At 36.9% G+C, this 18,986-nt stretch overlaps 1 protein-coding gene across 2 annotated transcripts in view; it reads left to right on the top strand.

The window, feature by feature from the left end:
* Positions 1 to 1,105: 1,105 nt before the first annotated feature.
* The window catches only part of tpd52l1 (tpd52 like 1), a 29,797-nt gene continuing 11,916 nt past the window's right edge, over positions 1,106 to 18,986 (top strand). Inside the window, exons 1-3 of one of the 2 annotated variants that reach the window (XM_088908685.1) lie at positions 1,106 to 1,275; positions 13,940 to 14,055; positions 14,801 to 14,949. In XM_088908685.1, the coding sequence (XP_088764811.1) occupies positions 1,257 to 1,275; positions 13,940 to 14,055; positions 14,801 to 14,949 (284 nt within the window). In that variant the 5' untranslated portion in view covers positions 1,106 to 1,256. The remainder of the gene's footprint in view (positions 1,276 to 13,939; positions 14,056 to 14,800; positions 14,950 to 18,986) is intronic. The other variant, XM_088908686.1, reaches the window with a different exon arrangement.

Here is an 18,986-nt window from a genome sequence, read left to right as displayed (position 1 = left end):
TTAAAAAGAATGGTAGCTGTGTTTGAAACTTTGTTTTTTTTAAAAGTTTGTGATCGTGGTATCAACTTAATAAAATAAATTTGTCTGATGAGTATTGTCACTTTCAGAAATGTGGTATTAGTGTAAACAAAAGAATTACAAATCATTAGACTAGAAATAATGAAGAACATATGCTGAAAAACAACCTACACAGACTGGTCATTTATAGCTTTATATCTGGGGTATCACTAAACTTTACCTTAAGTAATGCCAAATTATGTTATAAACTCCAAATTTGTCAAGTATATATATATTAAAATATTTAATAGTGGATTCTTCAGGTATTAGGTAAAATAAACTTCATTGTCCCATGGGGTAAATATTTATGGACATGCATTGCTTCTGTACCGCTGAATACATCACAAAACACATCACATCTATTGTACTGTACATGCCTAACTCATTACAAACAATGGCATGTTAAATATAACACTAAACAGCTGGTACTCGTCATTTTGGACGGAACGAAAAGTGTCATACTGTCTTTGAGAAAGTTAATGAAAATTTATTATGCAAAGGAACAGGTATGGGTTTATTCCATGCTGAAAAGAAACACAACGTTTCGGCTGTGGAGCCTTCTTCAGGTCTTCAGCCTGAAGAAGCCTCCACAGCCGAAACACTGTTTCTTTTCTTCTTTTTTGAGCATGGAATAAACCTTTACTTGTTCCTGTCCAGCCTACGCATGCTGACACAGCTACCTACTTGAACTACAATTTATTATGGTAACCTCCTTGTTTACTTTATTATCGCGACTCACCCTGGTTAAAAGGGTCAGCCATTTCATGCAAAAACCAATGAAACCGAACCACAACTTTCAACAGACTAGCTGAATTCCTAACCGAAGACAGCCCACCACACGGTGTTTGCTTTGCTTAAAGAAAAGTTTGACGAGCATTTTAGAAGCTCGTGGTAAAATTAAATTATTTTAAGGTGCGTCTTATTTGAGCTTTTGCTCACTCGAAGGAATAAAAGTAGCGTGTGTTTTCAGCGTTTTAAGGCAGTAATAATAATAGCCTTCAGTGCCGTTTGCGCGGTGGAAGAGGCTGTGGCTCCGCCCTGCGGGAGCTGGGGTGTGAGTGACAGCAGAGAGACCCGGAGTCAACACAGGCGGCCGGACGGACCGGCCTCGGCTTCAGAACTGGTGAGGCAGACGCGCACCAGCAGCGAGGGCCGCTCAGAACTGGTTCTGGACTGGAAACCGGCACCGCGCCGCTAACATGGAGAGCAGACAGCACGGTGAGCCGCTCTTCGTTACTGTTCTGCACCGGGGAAACAAACTATCCGCCACTCTTTCTTGAAGGATGAGAAATGTAAGATAGTGCATGTGAAATATCCACGGCTTGCGATACACTTTGACAGACTGCTGATCTGCAGCGGCACATCTGGTTTGGCAACATTGCACGGCAGGAGTGAACTTTGCGCTCCTCCTTTTCAAATAGCAAAATATTTTCTTAAAACAACTGCGCGAGGTTTGCTTATTGTTCAACTTTACACATTAGAGAAAAAAACAGAACAACGTCATAAGATATTTATTTAAGTACATTTCAGATTTTTCCTTTTCCACGGCGGTTTCCCCGATTTCCATTCCTGTATACTTGATCTTAGCGTTGTTGTCATCAAAATATCTTTTTTTTTGCAGTTTATTAATTATTTTCCTTTAACACGAGACTCATTTGTCAGGATCAAATACAAAATGCTGTCGATGCGCTGCAATACTGTAGGTCCTTTTCTGCCAACGCCAGTCTAGTTCGGAGACAGGCGATGAAGCTTTCTTGCGCTTGTGTGTTAATTTGGTGATTTCAGCTTTGTTGAGGTTCCTTGTTCTCCGAAGACCTTTGGCTTTCTGTCGCTGTCTGATCATTTATTTATGTGACCACCTGAATCAAAAAAAATCTTGTGTCGCGCAGAACAAAGGGAATGGTGTAGTTTGTTCAAACATTACACAAAAACTGTCCCCTTGGTGCTTTTTAGCCCTAAGAAACAAAACGAGATCAAGTCTGTATTCCGTAAGGTTTCATATCTTCGGCACTTCTACAATTCTGTCAAATTATAATCTAAATCTTCTATAATTCTGTCATACAGTTAGTACCGAGAATAACAACTGAGTTATGCAAATATTCACGGTGGTATTCTAGCTGTGAGTGTAGTGGATCGCACCTGTTCTGTGAGTCCCCCTGCACGCTTCATCTAGACTGCTGGGGAAAGCAGCAGAACTGAACCTTATATTCATGATTTAGTTCTCAGTTCTGCTGGGAGGAGGAGGCGTTTGAGTAGTTGCAGGAGATTAGAGGGTTTAATGACTGGAATAATGTTAGTGTATAAACGAGAGGGGAGACAACTTTGTTAGCAACACCAGAGATCTTACGATTTTTATAATGCATATAAATTGTTTTTTGAAAACCTAGGAAAAGGTCCATTTTCATTTGGAAATAACATATAGAAGAAGTGAAATCTCCATGAGAGTACTTACCAGGCAACCTGTGCTATTTTCCATACACGGTGGCTCATGGTTAGTGTTGCTGTGTTGCAGCACTGGAGCCCTGGGGTGCTATCTGAGTAGAGTTAGTACTGTATGTTCTTCTGTGTATGTCTTAGTTTTCCACGTGAGCTCCTCCTCTCGCAGTTCAAAAACCTACTGGCAGGTTAATTGGCTTCTGGGAAGATTGGCTCTGTTGTGGCTGGTCATGTCTGTGTCTGTGTCCAGTGATGGACTGGCGTCCTGCCCAGAGTGTGTCCTGCCATGTGCCCACAGCATGCCTGGACAGACTCAGGCTCCCCCGAGACCCTGTATTGGAAGAAACAATTAGGAAATGGAAGAGTTTTCTCAGTAGTATATTAATGCAGCAGTAATATTGTAGTTCTAACTAAGGGTAAATGTTGTGTTTGAGATTCATCCTGCTACACATTAACATATGATTTAAAATTTTACTATACGATAAAACATGAGTAGTTTTTTTTTAAATCCAGGGGAGAGTGGATGTTTTTGATGATAAAATAAAAAATGGAAATAAAATAGATTTGATTATCTATGTCTTGCATTCCTCCATTCTTTCCCATTCGTTAGCAGAAAGCTACAGTACTTATTCCTCTTCAAGCCATGAAGTCTGTTATAAAAACTGTCACTTTCTGAACACCAGTTCTGAAAGTGGAATTTACACATTTTTACACCTCCCTCGAGCCCACTGCACTGCAACAAGACAATTACTGTGGTAGGTTATCTATACTGTTATAATTACAGTGAGTTGTAACTCGCGGTTGTAATGCCATTGTAGAACTGTCTTTTGTGGTGTCCAACATTCACTCTAATAATCTTGAGAGAGGCAGGCTTTCTCTCCCCTATCAGCCGGGTGTCTGGAAACAGGTTGCTCTGCCCAATTTGTGTCAGAGGAGTAGAGATCATTTGTGTGTCCTTTAATTAGAGAAGATTAAAACGATTCAGGAAGAACACGGAGAAACTTCCTTTGTAACCTGTATGTAAAACCTCCCACTAACTGCTGCTGAGGAACTAGCTCCTGGTTGTTGTTTTCCTATTTCTTTTTCTTTACTTGTCTGTGTCATATTTTGCACTTCACCAAGGCATGTATTATACACTTTTTCAATCCTTCGTGCAGAGAAAGATGGTCCATCGTTTGTGATTTTTGCAGACCAGAATAAGGCTTCTTGCACAGCCTCTTGGGTAAAAATGCATTTTCTTGCAGTTTCCACTGGTTCGTGTTTCACTGTTGATTGTGATGAAGTCCTTTTGGTCGATTGTGATAATGCATTTGAAGATCTAGAAATCTTAAATCAGGCTTCCTCTGTTAAGGACTAAAAAGGATCAGTTCCAGTCAAATATCACATACAGTACACTATTCTTTTGACCTCAGGAATGCATCTGGTCTCTCTTCACTATACTGGAATTCAGAAAAGCAATTTATTTTTCATAAAGTAACTAAAATTGTACATAATATTAAGTAGTAATATTTACTGTATGCTCTATACATTTGTATGATATATTCACTGTAAGCTGTCTCTCAGACCTTTTCAAAAACTTTGTTATCTCATGAAAATAGCTTTATTATCTCATTGTTGACAGTGAAAGTATTTGTTTATTATAATGCTACAAAAGTTGAGAAAGCGAACTTGGTAAGGTATCAGTTAAGGTAGCGTTCTGTATTGCAGCTTGGGAAATTTAAGGTTAATTAGTTTTGTAACGAAGTGACAGGATTTGGAATGCAGTTTAGAATCACTTGTTCTTTGTCTTATCTTTTAAACACTTTTATCATATATTTGAAACTCATTGTGTAAAAAAATCTTCATCAAATATGAAACAGCAAATCTATTGGGGGCATGTTCTGTAGCCTTAATTCTGCGGTTTAGACAAGTGATTCATTTACATATTTTACCTTGTGGGAGGAATGAATTATTTCCCACTTGTGTGAAGTGAGACTGTATCAAACCATGTGAATGGCTGATGACTGTGTACATCTGAATTGTCAGACTCTTTAAACAAATTTCCCTTCTATACTTGAACTTTTATGAGAGTAAACCACATTTGAAACCACAAATACTGTAGTAATGATGTGAAAGAAATCCTTCTAAAATCCCCACACACCTTGTTAACTCAAGAGGCGAAACAATTTTTCACTTCCCTGCCTGTCTTCTGTGTAGTGGAGCTGCTCCTATATGTACAGCCCTTTCAGATCCTCTCACATTGCAATTAAATGAGTTATGCAAATTCAGGGAAATGTGCATCTATTATATATTTTACAACTGTTTTAGTACAATGCTCTTAACAAAGAATATACCACATGATTTTCTTCTAGTGGTGTTTGTAACACAATAAATAGTAGTAAGCTGTAAAACATTTTCATAATTGTTATTTCATAATATCATATCCTGATTACCCCACCTTTCATTTAGAAAGAGTCTGACTCTGTTTTGCAGATACGATAATGTCTTCCCTCGTGGGGATAAAATGCATTGGTGTTTTCAGGCATAGTATTCCCTTCTGCTGTTTGAGCACGTCCAGACACATAGAGACTTAAATACAAGTGCTTTAGCTTCTTCCTCATGTAAAACATCAGGGCTCCATCTCGTCAGTCATAATCCACCAAAGCACTTCTGCTGATTGTTTCAGTGTTAATACTGTAAATCTGTTTTTTTTCATTACTACTGTGACAGAATGCAAAGCTGAAATATAAAAAGATGGATGAAAAAATATAACACAGTCCAAGTGACCGTTTTCTTTTTCTTCATTCATTTTATTTTTCAGCATGAAACTAAGCTCTGCTTCTGCTTTTGGAGCTCACACACTGCAAAAGGTTTCCACTTTAACCTTTGTTACTGTTTTTCTGTAGAAGGAGTCAGTGTGCACACGGCCAGTGTCACAGTATTGAATAGCTCTGCATGTACAGTACAAACATGCAGTACTCTGGCAAATACTGCACTGCTGGTGGACAGCTCCCCCAGACTCACTGGGAAACACACATTCATTGCAAAATTAAAGTAGACAGCAATTGTTGTGGAAAATATCATTTGATATTAATGAATATAACTGTAATAATCAAAGCCAGAAGACTGGACGTTTTTTTAACTAGTTCCCCTTTTCTGTCTGTGCGCAGTGTTGTGTGAGTGCAGGCGTAGGGCCTGCTCTGTGAGTTGTGAGCAGTAGCAGAGCACGTGGGTGGGACAGTGAATGTGAATGGACGGACCCCAGAGAGCTGATTCTGTGTAGGTATTCTGGCTTTCTCGTCTGCATGGGAAGTTCTCTCTCCTCAAGTGGTGTGAGTGTGGAGCTGTGTCATCCTGTGAGCTACAAAGCTGTTCTGTGTTTTTTTTTGCTATTTGATAAATAAATATCATTCTTACGGAGCCAAAACAAATTTTAGTATAAAATGCATTGGTGTGAATGTGTGTTTCCTGAGGAGCGTTTTAAATGTGGTTTGTTCTTCAGTGGGGCTGAGATGTACTGTATTGTCCAGGCAGAGCAGCTTAGGCAAGTTGAAACCGTCAAATCATTTTAGTCAAATATATGGAATATATTATAGAATTAAAAGGGGTTCATATTAAAATCAGTGGGTATCCTGACCAGTAAATAAAATATTTTAGATAATTTCAGGGGGTTTATAGGTAATAATTGTAATAATTGAACATTCAGATCAACATCTTTTTTTATTATTATTATTATTATTATTATTATTGTTGTTGTTGTTCTACAGGTTGAAGCAAAAAATGTATACAAATGTTGGACTGCCAGGCAAAGACAGAGACACATATCTGGACTGAGGATTCTTCTAGACTTTTACAGCATGTCCAGGAATTATATGGACAATCTAGCCGTCTTGTTCTGGCTCTGACCTTTTAATCAGCAGCACAGTGAGTTAGACGTCACTGTTGACTTTTTTCTGTTCCACCAGCACCCAGCCAAAGGAGTACCGAGTTAAATTCAGACCATCAGATAATCTGCTAAGAAAATCCCTCTGATTACTGTAATGCTGCAATTATATAACTCTTTGGAAAGAGGGCAACATGTTTGCTGGACTGTAAAATAAAGTGCTCGTTTGTTCTCCTTCTTATTAATGTCATGTTTGAATGCCTCCCAGGAAAGAATCAATATGAAGGATCAGAAACCTCTTGTTTTTAGTCAGCCTTTTGGGCTGAGAATATTAAAGTCAGGTCTTCATCAATATCTTTAAAATTAGAATGAGCATTTAATTAATTTACTGTGTCTTAACGTATAACACAGTATTAGATGACCAATTTTCACTTCAAATGATTTCCCAGTAAAGAAGGCTGTAGCGCTTTAATGTTTACAAATATTTTCCATCCATCCATCCATCCATTTTCTAACCGTTTCTTCCAGATTAAATTGGGAGGGAGCTGGAGCCTGTCCCAGCAAGCCGTGGGCACAAGGCACAGGATTACAAATATTTTTTTAATCATTATCTTCTAAAATAAACAATTAGTCAGGAGTCTGAACTACCAACTATTCTGGAATGTAGTCTTTAATTTCCATTCTACTGTACATGCTTTCTTTGCATTAAAAATTAAACCAGGTGTATTTCAGAGAACTGAATGACACTGTGAAGTGGAGTGATATGATCATGTTACAACAACCTTTTGAAACAAGAACTATAGAACACAATACAAGGCACAGAGTATAATAGATGAGCAGGAGAATAGTATGATTAAGCAAAAATAACATTAGTCCTAATCATAACTTTTATTAGTTCTAATCATTACTTAAATGACAAATTCACTGTAAAGAGAACATTGAAGATGCTTGTATAACAAATTGATGCAGGACTGATGATGTATCAAATGTAATCAAGGCAAACATTGTATCGCACCACCCAAAGATAATCTGAATAAAATTTATGAAGATGAAAATGGTGCTGGCCAGCATGGTGGCACAGGGGTTAGTATTCCTGCCTCACAGGGCACGTAGATGAACAAGTCCCTGTAGGAGAAGGGCAGCACTGTCACCAAAGCCTGCTGGCCAAGATAACAAAATACAGTGAGGGTAGAAAATGGATGGATGGTATACTGGATTTATAGACAGTGTAGTGGGCGCTTTTGAATCAAATGTATGCTTGAGATATTCACTACTGGACAGTTTTTGTTTGCATCTTTTCTTTAAGTTCATGTTTGTCATGAGTCTTACTCTACTAAGCCAAAAACCAATTAAAGTAATCTGGAATGAAAGACATCACATGAGGTATTTAGCAGTGTGATGTTCAGGTGACAAGCTGGTGGGAAGGAACTGGAATGACTTACTTAGCCAGTGACTCATTAGAGAGTTTTTGCACAACTGGCTGGACAAACGTATTAAAAACTGAAAATATTTATAATTAGTCTATGCGATATACTATACACAGAAATCTGAGAAAATCTGCACAAGTGATAGAAATATTGTGTATAGGACTAGTGAATAGTTCAATAATAACATGAATAATTTTGCAGACTCGAGCGTGTTTGCTTCTTCATGACCATTCAAGGTGTGGCAGGTATCAGTATTCAGTAAATTTGCTTAATTTGTCTCATTTGTTTATCTTGAATAAGGTATACTTGTACACTATGTGCTTTCTGAATTCTTTTAGCTCTGATGACATCTTATATTTAGTTGCAAGTCTCCAGTTTAATGTGAAAATGGCTTGAATTCTCGCAAATTCATATAAAAAGTTCTTTGAAGAGAAGCAGTAGTGTGCGTTGGGGTGGAAGCTACACTATTCCTTCCTTTGAACAAAAGAATTGCTTTTTTGCCTAAAGAAATTTACTGAAATATGCTTGCTACATACGTCAAAGCACTTAAGAAACACAATGATTCAATACCAGTATGTTTTCCTCACTTGTCCAGATATTTCTCATAAATACTGTACGTTCAAGCAGAAGGCATCTCTGCACAAGAGCTCCAGCAGATTTTCACCATTATCTGGGCACAAGCATGCAGATGTTGTGTCTCCATTCCGTCTTTTAACCAGCAGCTGGATCAGCAGTCTTCTTTTGTTTTTTTGTTTCTAAACATACTGTATAATTACAAAGCTTATTCAACACCTACAGGTAGAGTATATGATGGTGTCAAGGATCCAGCCATTGTGTGACAATAACCTCAGATTGAAACAGAAAGGGCTAAGTGTCTCTCTGAGGGACTAATGCGGACAAATGTTGTCATGTGCAAGATTCATTGATCATTTTAAAGGCATGTTTTAGCAAAAGGTAAAGCAGATGTCACAATGCTGTCATAATGTTCTGCTGTAAGTTTGCTGTCAATAGCAACAAGCCAGTTCCTGAAGCTGACGTAGCGGTCTAAATCTGCCCAGAATTCAATTGGCACCTCCAAGCAATGTGACATGCAGCCCACACTACTGGCACATAATGTGAAACTAAGGAGGTCTCCTCTAATATGTGAGGCACTTTAGGAGTCCTTGCAGTGAGATGAAAAGTGCTATACAAATATACGCAATTATTTGTGCCATTCATGCATGTAAAATTATCTTAGTACATGTTTGTTTACAAGCATGTCTTAACATGTTCACTCGCTTTTTTAGCGTTTATATGGTTATATACTGAAAAGCAGTAAATCGTGATATGTCTCTTAACATAGTTCTGTATGAGAAACATAATTAGAAGCTAAACCAGTTTGTGGCTTTAACACAGTGTTTTAATATACTGTATGTATGTTACATTTATAGCCTTGGCAAACTGGAAACATCTGTATCTGTTATGATAAATAGTTTTAATTATTCACAAGACGATAGTGAACTTCTTCCAGTCGGCAGCTAAAACAACTGTTTGCAGTTGTGTGGCCTAGGATGTATACGTGAAAAAGATTAAAACCCTACACTTACATCTACAGCAGTTGTCTCCGAACGTTTCTGCAGCAATTGAAAAGCTGCCCCTGACAAGACCTTGACATTGTTTTTTCTGAAGTTGCACTGTCCAGAATTCCAGAATTAAAAAAAAGCACAATCTTTCATTGTCATGCAATATGGATTGCAAGATACATTGTGGATAATTTTACATACAGTACAGCTTTTAATTTATATACGGTTCTACCATTTTCTTGATCCACACCTATAATAAAAATATAGCAGTATCTCAGTAAATATACCTTTTTTGTTGTTTTGATTAAATTCAAAGCAATATACTTTTTTGTTCCAAATGAATAAAAACATTTTCTAATTATTTTCTGAAGCTGGGAAATCAAAAATGCTTCTGGTCATCTAAACCTAAGACATACTGTACGGTAATTTGCTTCAGACTCTCTGGTATAATCCTTAAATTATGGTGTTGTGTTTATAGTGTCATTGTAGTTTTTGGAATAACATCAGAGTGGCTTTCAACTCTATTGAATACAAAAATACTGTATTTCAATCAGCGATTTGACGGACCAAAAGAAGCCTCAGGTCTGCACAGGATGACTGCTGGGTAATCGTATTTTTCCTTGTTTCTTACTAATTTGACAAATTCAAGGAAAAGTACTAGATGTAACCTTGAATTTACAAGGAAAACTTATAGCTAAGTGTGTGATGCCGCATAAACATAGATTGGTTATAGAGGAAACATGTTTCTGAAATAGGTGAGCAATTTGAAAACCCACAAACTGTCCAACAGTATGAAGAGTTCAGCAGGAAATTAAAAGTGACTGTCTTACGTGTACTGTGGTATACTATTAATTATACAGAAGTACAAAAGAAGGGCTTTTGGGATGTTGCTGAAAGAAGTAATAACAGTTTAATGTAATTGTCATACTATATCATTTTGGTAACCACAAAGCCTAGTCGTTTACTTTTAAGTGCTTTAGACTACTTTTTTATTTGTAATATAGTATTGAAGATTTTGCCTTAAAATCTTTAAGATAAGATAACTTTATTGGCCATATACAATTTATTGTATTAGGAATTTCTCTTTTCGCATATCCCATCTTGCTTTCCATGAGACAAAAGAAGCTTTGGGTCAGATTGCAGGGTCAGCCATTTATACGGCGCCCCTGGAGCAGCTGGGGTTAAGGGCCTTGCTCAGGGGCCCAATGGAGTAGGATTCCTCTGCCGGCCGCGGGATACGAACCGGCAACCTTCCAGCCACAGGCACACATCCTTAGCCACAGAGCCACCACACTTCCCCTAATTCAAATTTTATTCAAATTCTATCCCTGCTGGCAATTATTAGGTTATCATCACATGCTTCGTGTCCTATTCCATTATTCCACTGCTTATGAACTAGGAACCAGACATTCAAGACTTATTTTTCACTAAACAGTGAAAAACTATTACGAACAATTGCTTCACAGTGGTTATGTTCTCAGTCCATGCTGTTTAATTTTAGTTTAAGTTGTTTAATTTAAAAACAATGATTATCCTACATATATTCAAATTAATGCCATGTTTATGTTCTAAGAATGAAAAAGTGTGCATGGAAATATTTTTTTCTCTACATCCCAAAATGTATACAGAATCATACTTTTAATTAAATTTAATGGTAGGATATCAAGTAAGATCATTAGCATAACAGTCTCAGAACTGTTAACCAAAATTATAAAGTACTTCCTAACAGGTGGAAGCTAATGAGCAACATGAACATTATTATAAAACTACACTGATGTTTAGTACCAATGTAACTCTTTATTTTCAAAACATTAATCCATCACAAAGTGTAGTATTAAAAGTGTTTAATATGTAGGAGAGACTAGATTTGTTCTCTACATTTTAAGTTTTAACTTTAAATTCTTCCTACCATTTGAACATTTTATCATTCATTGTAAATTCTAAAGCCTGAAGAACTGTTATTAATGTCATTAAAATAAAAAGTTAGGTCCCGTAATGTTAAAATAGCTAAAAATAAATCAGCTAAAAAAGTGTACTTTTGTTTGATAACATATCATTTTCGTACAAGACTGAAATCTGACATTTGTTATGATTCAGAGGAAAATTAGTCATTAGATTTAAGGAAGCTTGACCATGGGTATTTTGCAAGCAGTGTACTCGGGAGTAAAATGTCTTGTTGGTAATCCACGCAAATAACAACTGAGTCTCTGTGTGGTTCAGATATGCAGTACTAGAGGTATGCATGCAAAAATAATGTGTTGCTGAAGCTTTCTGAAGGTACCACTCTAAGCAAGGTACAGTATTACATCATAAGGAGCCTGTTTTGATTTATTAATCATAGTCCTAGTTATCTCTGTAGCTTGTTTTGCCTCCAGCAGGCGAGAGAAAACATCTAATGAGTTATACAAGAAAATATGCTTCCAGATTCAGAAGAATTCGCAAAGGTTACGAATGGGTAATCCTGAGGCTCCTTAGATTTGACTCAGACTATTTATAATGTCTTGCTTTTCATTATTTCAGATTGTTCAGTACTTTATTGTTAATTATAATGTATGTTATTTATCCCCACCACATATGTCATGTTTTTAATATGATTTTAGGAATTTCCAGGCATAACAATATATTAGATGGCGCACGATCTGAGTTTTTTCTGTTTTAATCGGCTGGAGTGGAAAAGGCTGGACCTTGAAAAGTTTTTCATGGTTTTATTAATAGTAGGGCTGCCGGCAGGATAAAGACAGCAGTTAGTTTATTACTGAGAGCACATTTTTAAATGCAGCTCTGTACCCACTCAAAGAAGTTTCGGGAGCCTTCGGCAGTTTTAATGAGACCTATGTTTCTTTTTAAATAATAAATACTATAAATCAATTACCACGATTATTCATTCTCTTTAAATATACTGTACAGAATGTTTCTTTAATAATTAAAAGTCTGTACTCTGAACATCTAATCACCTAAGCCTACATAATCACAGTAGTCATCATTTAAACAGAAGGCTGCCCACAGCTCAGAATTACTGATCACATTGTATTTGACGACTCTACACGTTCCCCGGACCCCCTGTGGTCTGAAGGCCAGATTATCAGCTTCATGCAAACTCACCTTTGCAGTCTTTCCCTTTCTGCACACAAGACTCGTTACTGCAGCCATTGGTGGTTTCATATTCTTATCAAAGCTGATATTGAACAACAAAATAATTTGTATATATTACATTATGTTATTTATATAGATTGTGCACCTCTAGATTGCTGATCAAAATCAAACCTTTCATCTGTTCATTCTCAAGAACAAAAGCAAATTTCAGCATCGGTTAATACTTTAGTTTCAGTTATTTTACTAGCATTAAATAATGCGATGCAGTAGGATTTAACAGGGTCAGTGTGAAAATGATTTTATAATCATTTTAGTATGATTTGTCATCTTTGGGACTTGGTTTAATTTCTAAATAAAGTGTGTTAGTGCTTTTATAATATAGAAAAAATACATCTCCAAAAATCTTATTTGACAAACCTCTCTAACTGCCAGAATGACTTTTGGCTTTGAAAAGTTTCAAAATTCCATGTATACTGTTTTGTTTTTGTTTGCATCTGAAGTGCTTATTTGTAATCTTTAAGAACTGAGCTTATACCCAGAGAGGAAAAATAATTATGTAATATGATGTATCAGGTGCAGTTTCAATAAATAGAGGAAAATAGGTGTAGTTATTATGGTATTTCAAGATTGTGTTGCGTGAAACACAGTTCCTGTGGAGAGGGGATTAGTGCTTATACACTGTATAATGAAACATAAGGAAGTTAATAAAATAATACAGAAACTACACAAAACATTAAATTCCCTGAGTTCTTGAATCTTGAGGTCATTTAAAAATGAAGCATCAGTAGAATGCCTGGGCTTTAATATAATTCTCATTCTCAAAAGCACAATTTCTGTTAGATGAGCCATGTGTACTTTTGAAGTGAAAGGTATTCTGGGATTACATCCATGTAAAAATAGATTTACTAATACAGGGTTACTTGAGTCGCAGAAAGACAGTGCAGTAGATGTTGAATGAGCCAGATAATTGTGAGGCCTTGAAGCAGAAAGAACTGTATTTTAAATGCAGTGAGGTCATGCTGAGGAAGATTACAGTTCTCACAGTGATGGACAAGCTATAAAGCAGTGCTCAAATTCTACTGCTTTGCCAGTCAAAAAGCAGCATGAAACAGGATTGTGATATGTTTACAGAGCTGTTTCATTCTTTCAGTCTGAATGGAAAATACTTTTTTCTCTTGATAAACATATACTGTATAAAAAAATCAACATTTGTGGATATGATATTTAATAGAAGAGGTCAACTTCTAATGCTGCAGTTTCGCTCCTCTCTGTATAAATACTCCCTGGTCTTCGTCCAGCCTCATCTCTTCCTCAGCCTGGGGTGTCAGCACCAAAGTGGAAAGTATGCTAGCCCTTTATCCTCTGTGTGCACATCCTAGGTGTCTTAGCATCTCTGTTTGTGAGATCAGATGAGGTTTTTATACCACGACCAGCTGTGCAAAATGGATAGTCACTGCTCTGTTTCCTGGTGTATTTGTTCCTGCTCTTGCCTCGTTTGTTAGGTCTGCTGGAGACAGAACCCCTACAAGAAGTAGATGAAGATGTGGTTGCAGAGGTTGACCTGAACAACAGTGTTTTTGAAGAGGAGAGAGAGGAAATACAAACAGAGCTAGCCAAGGTAGTGTGCTTTTATAATGTTTTCGACATTGATTTGGAGCCATTGACGGTTTGATTGAAAGATGTTTCAGGCAAATAAAAGTAACTGTGGCCCAAAGTTTTTAAAAACAGACGCATCAGGTTCTATATTTTCTTTCTTTTATTAGAGTGGAATAAAGGAAATTGGGGGGTGGTTAACTTTTCAGTGATGTAATCTGTTGTTCTTATGATACAATATCCATCCATTTTCTAACCTACATACAAGTCTCAGGGAAGCTGGGTCAAGGCAGGGTACACCCTGGGCAGGACACCAGTCCATTGCCAGACATACAAAGACACACACACTCACACCAGGGCCAATGTTCCCAGAAGACAACTAATCTACCAGCGTGTCTTTGGACTGTTGGAGTAAACTGGAGCGCCAGGAAGAAGACCACATGAACACAAGGAGAACATGCAAACTCCACACAGATAGACACCCAGGACCCAAGTGGAGTGCGGCAGCAATGTGAACAATACCATCAGTATTATGCAAATAGTAATTATGCGATGACCTACATTTATCTTTACATGTAGTCATGCAGTAATTTACAATATGCACCCCTGGCATACAGTATACTCTCAATGTATAAATGAGCAGGCGATTTTCCAATGGCCATCTGAATGGTTTTAATTCACAGCATTGGTTTGTTCTGTTTTCTTAGTCCTGATGGGAAATTAGGAGTCGGTATTTGTTTGCTTCAATTAGAATTTCCACTTTTGAATAGTTAGAAGAAGAAATCGCTGCACTGAAGCAAGTCCTGGCTGCCAAGGAAAAACACCATGCTGAACTTAAACTGAAGCTGGGAATGAACCCATTGAACGACCTGAAACAGAATGTCAGCAAAAGCTGGTATGAGGTGCAAACATCCACAGCGTAAGTGCAGTTGTTTTTATTCCCTGTGCCTGGATGAGTAAGGATGACCGTAATTACCTGGATTAAATCGTGACTGGGCTCTAAATAGCGAGTTGCATTTACATGGCACAACCTAAGATAAGTAGCAAGAGATTAAAGTTTATTGTATTAGTAATGAATTTAATAGTATTAAAGGTGTAGAAAATGTTTTGGATTTGTACGCATGAAGATCATGAGAGTAATCCAGTCATTAGTACCAGTGTGCCTTGGCCAAATGTGAAATTTCTCATTACTTTTACATTTCTCTTTAAATTGACTTGAATAATTTAGCTTCATTCATCCGACTTTCCGAAGAATGCAGTGTGCAAGTGAATTGTGTAAGTCTTCTCTGCAGCTGATGGAATAAAAGGATACAGGCCTGGGGGTGTTTTACTCTTGTCTGCAGAAATTAGCCTAATAGGTATTGACGTGATTTTACCTCTGTTCAGAGCCATTGAAGCAAAGGTTAGCAGTCTCATAAAGCCAAACAACAGCCTATATCTGAAATTATTGCTTCTTACAGTTAAGTTCTCACAGTGGTGCACTGCTGACCATAGTTCTGATTCCATCTCTCATCACTGGGACATAAAACTGACTTTTACGTGCACATGAAAAAACACTTATTTTAACTAATTGCTTATGAATTCATCCAGTAACTCCTGTATTGAACCTTTAAGTACCAAGTGCCAGTTACCGTAGCTACGGTACTTAGCTGTTCCCAGCAGGGGTGCAGTATTAACCGGAACTAAAACAGACTCCCTCTTCATAAAAGCTTTTTTAGAACAGAATTAGATAGCTAATTTCACAATCCTGTGTGAGTGTTATTTTTGGCCCAAGTGTGCAAATCATAATTATTCATATAGATCATATAGAAGGTACCATTAGGGATCAAATGTCTGTGAACAGGTACTGTATGAATGGTAAATTAATGTCTCTTTATACAGCAGGTGAGTGTGGTTTGACTCAGCAAGCCAGTTGTCTGCTGGACACCTTTTAATAGTAGCTTCTAACGAGCCTTCTTCTCAGATCACTGTTTCCATGGAGAGGGTACTACACACCAACACAGCCTGCTGAAGTCAGTCCAGGCAAGCTGTCAAATTACCAACAAGGAGAAAGGTTTCAGTTGTCAAAAACATGCCATACCCTGCTTTTTTCATTCATGGGCTTTGTGCAGTTAATTACACTCCGTTTATGCTAGTGTTGCCGTTTCATTTGCATTTTCAATATGCATTTCAGGATTACCGTAGTCATCCCTAACGTGGATTAGAAAAACAAAACACCTGCACTGTTCCAGACGTAGGTGTGCTGGACAGTGTTCATCACTTGATTTTTCAACCTGATAACCAGCTGGAACATTTATCAAGTTGGTTGTGTGTCGGTTGTGTATTTTAAGTATTGGATCCACTTAGAAAAAAGTGGAAAGTCTCACACTGGCCAATCTCCTAAATTAAAACCAATTGAGGATGCATCTTATACGCTTAAGAAAAACTTCAAGTAACAACACCCCACAAACCAAGGCTGAGAAAGGCATCTTGAATGATTATACTAAGTGTTTGATGAGCTCAGTGGTTAGCAGACTATGCACAGTTATTGCCTCAAAGAGATGCGTAACTCAATACTGAGTTTTACCATCTGAAATCTATTTGAAGTGAAGCTTGAAGTGAGAGTATCCCAATACTTATAGTCACTTGAAATCACTGTGTTGAACTCCAAAGTATGTTTTTGTTTTAATATGATCCCATATGTGGAACTGCACACAACTACATTTACATTGGATTATGACTAATATAATTCACATCAATCACAAATACATATTATTTGACAGTAAATCAAAAAATAAATATTTACTTTGCTGTCTGAATACTTTTAATTTGTTCTCAATGCTTCTAATTTAAAAGGAAGTTAAAAAACATAGTTTATTAGTTGTGAATTCCTCAGCACACCAATAAGTAGTGTCTAAATGGGTACACTATCAGTAGGCTCTAAGATATGATTTCTACCAGATTGTATTTTGCAGGGTAATTAAATCTTTTCAGTCTTTAGCGAAAAACAATCTAATTTTCAAGATCAACAGCAAATAAACTGAGTAATGATGATGATAAAATTGTGAAAATATAAAATAAAAGTTTTATTAGCTGAAATTTTCTCTATACTGTAGCAGTATAATATAAACATGTTCTTGTAAACTATTCCAGTGTCTGATTTAGATCTAGATCTAAATCTTTAAGAAATAAAATTCACTGAATTTCCTTAGGAAATAAAAAAAACATTAAATAATTGCCAAGAATTGACTCTACTATTTATCTTCATCTTTAGATAACCTAACCAGAAATGAACTTTACATTCAACATATAGAAATCAGAATATCAGAATATTTTTTAAATAGCATACTACTATAATACCAAAATATTAAAAATGATTTTCACTTGTATCACATGTATTATGTAATCACTCGTTGTAGACTAATAAGAGGTTTCTACTTTGATGGAAACCTTATCAAAACAATATCATTGATATACCTTTAACCCAAAAACCATACATAAAATGAAAGTCTTGTACATTCAAACATTAGAAACATTTATATGTATATAGTATCTTGCAATGAACATCTTTGAAGTCTGTGGTGTCTTTTAAGAGCATGTAATTGCTGTATATTTTTGTCCAGAAGTGAAAAGTTCATACAAAGGGATGAGTACTCAGATTGCGGTGATGTACAGCAAGTAGTTTGAGTACCACACATCTGTACTGGGACCACCGTTCTTCTTAATTTATATCGCTGATCTGGATTCTGATATAGACAGTAACCTAGACAGGCTTGCAGATGAAACTAAAATAGGAGGATGAGCCAACATTATAGTAGCAGCAAATAAAGTTCAGGAGATTTATAGCAAATTTAAGACTGAGCAAACACCTGCTGCTGATTGTGACATTATGCTGGGTATTAACATACAGTACAAATAGCAAAAACTAAATACAAAAGAGGAAATGTTGACCTTATATAGGCTGCTTCTTAAACTCTCTGGTGTTTGTGTTGACACATTATTTACAGTACATCTGGACCAAACAAGGAAGCAATTAATCAGATAAATTATCTTTGTAACTTTAATTAACTGTATAGTATATACAGTACAGTGCCTTGCAAAGGTGGTCAGACCTTTCCCTTAGTTTCTCAATTTGTGAAATTGCAAAATGACGTGTACGCATTTTTAAACTTAATATTTGTATATTAAATAATTATATATCTTCCAAAACTGAATGCTCAAAATGAATACTCAAGTTGCTTGGGGATCACTTATGGTCTAACAGTTTTCAGTTTCCATAGATTCTCAATAAGATTCAAGTCAGGACTTGAGGTCGCTTGAGGACATTCTCTTTCTTGTTCTTGAGCCATTCAAGTGTAGCTTTAGCCCTGAGCTTTGGGTCAGTGTCCTGCTGAAAGGTGAATTATTGTCCCAGTCTCAACTCTTAAAGAGGTTTTCCTATACGATTTGCCAGTACTTTTCTCCCTCTGTGTTCCCCTCAGACTCGAGAAATTTCCCAGGTTGTATATACAGTAGATACGAAATATTCATTACTACTTCAAAGACTAATTAAAACAAGCATTAAAGCAACACAATGTGAGAACTGTGTAGAAGTCTGAGTGAATTGTTAAAGCCATGAAAATGATGCAGTGTACTTGGGTCACCACTTCATCAAAATGATATTGATTCTCTTGAATCAGTCCAGAGAAGAACAGCCAGCCGTATTCTGGGGCGTATTGCATAAGTATATATTGCCTATGTAGCGGCATGGCTTATTGATAATACAGGAATTAAGTTTGCTGCTCACTTGCCAGTCCCCTTCTCCCTCATCTCAGTGGTGCTGGACACAGAGAGGCCATTCCATTTGATTCAGATTTAAGGTGTTTTTCTATCTGATAGAGTTTCCTGATAAGGAACAACTCCCAAGGCTGAGATTCTCCAGCCACCCTAATAAATGGTCATCTCTGGCGCCTTACTGTCTGGGATATTCCTTTGGAG

The sequence above is a fragment of the Atractosteus spatula genome, chromosome 2 (genome assembly GCF_055471065.1).
Source record: "Atractosteus spatula isolate fAtrSpa1 chromosome 2, fAtrSpa1.hap1, whole genome shotgun sequence".
NCBI classification, from domain to species: domain Eukaryota; kingdom Metazoa; phylum Chordata; class Actinopteri; order Semionotiformes; family Lepisosteidae; genus Atractosteus; species Atractosteus spatula.
Note: the sequence above shows the minus strand (reverse complement) of the source record. Positions and strands in the feature narration are given on the sequence as shown.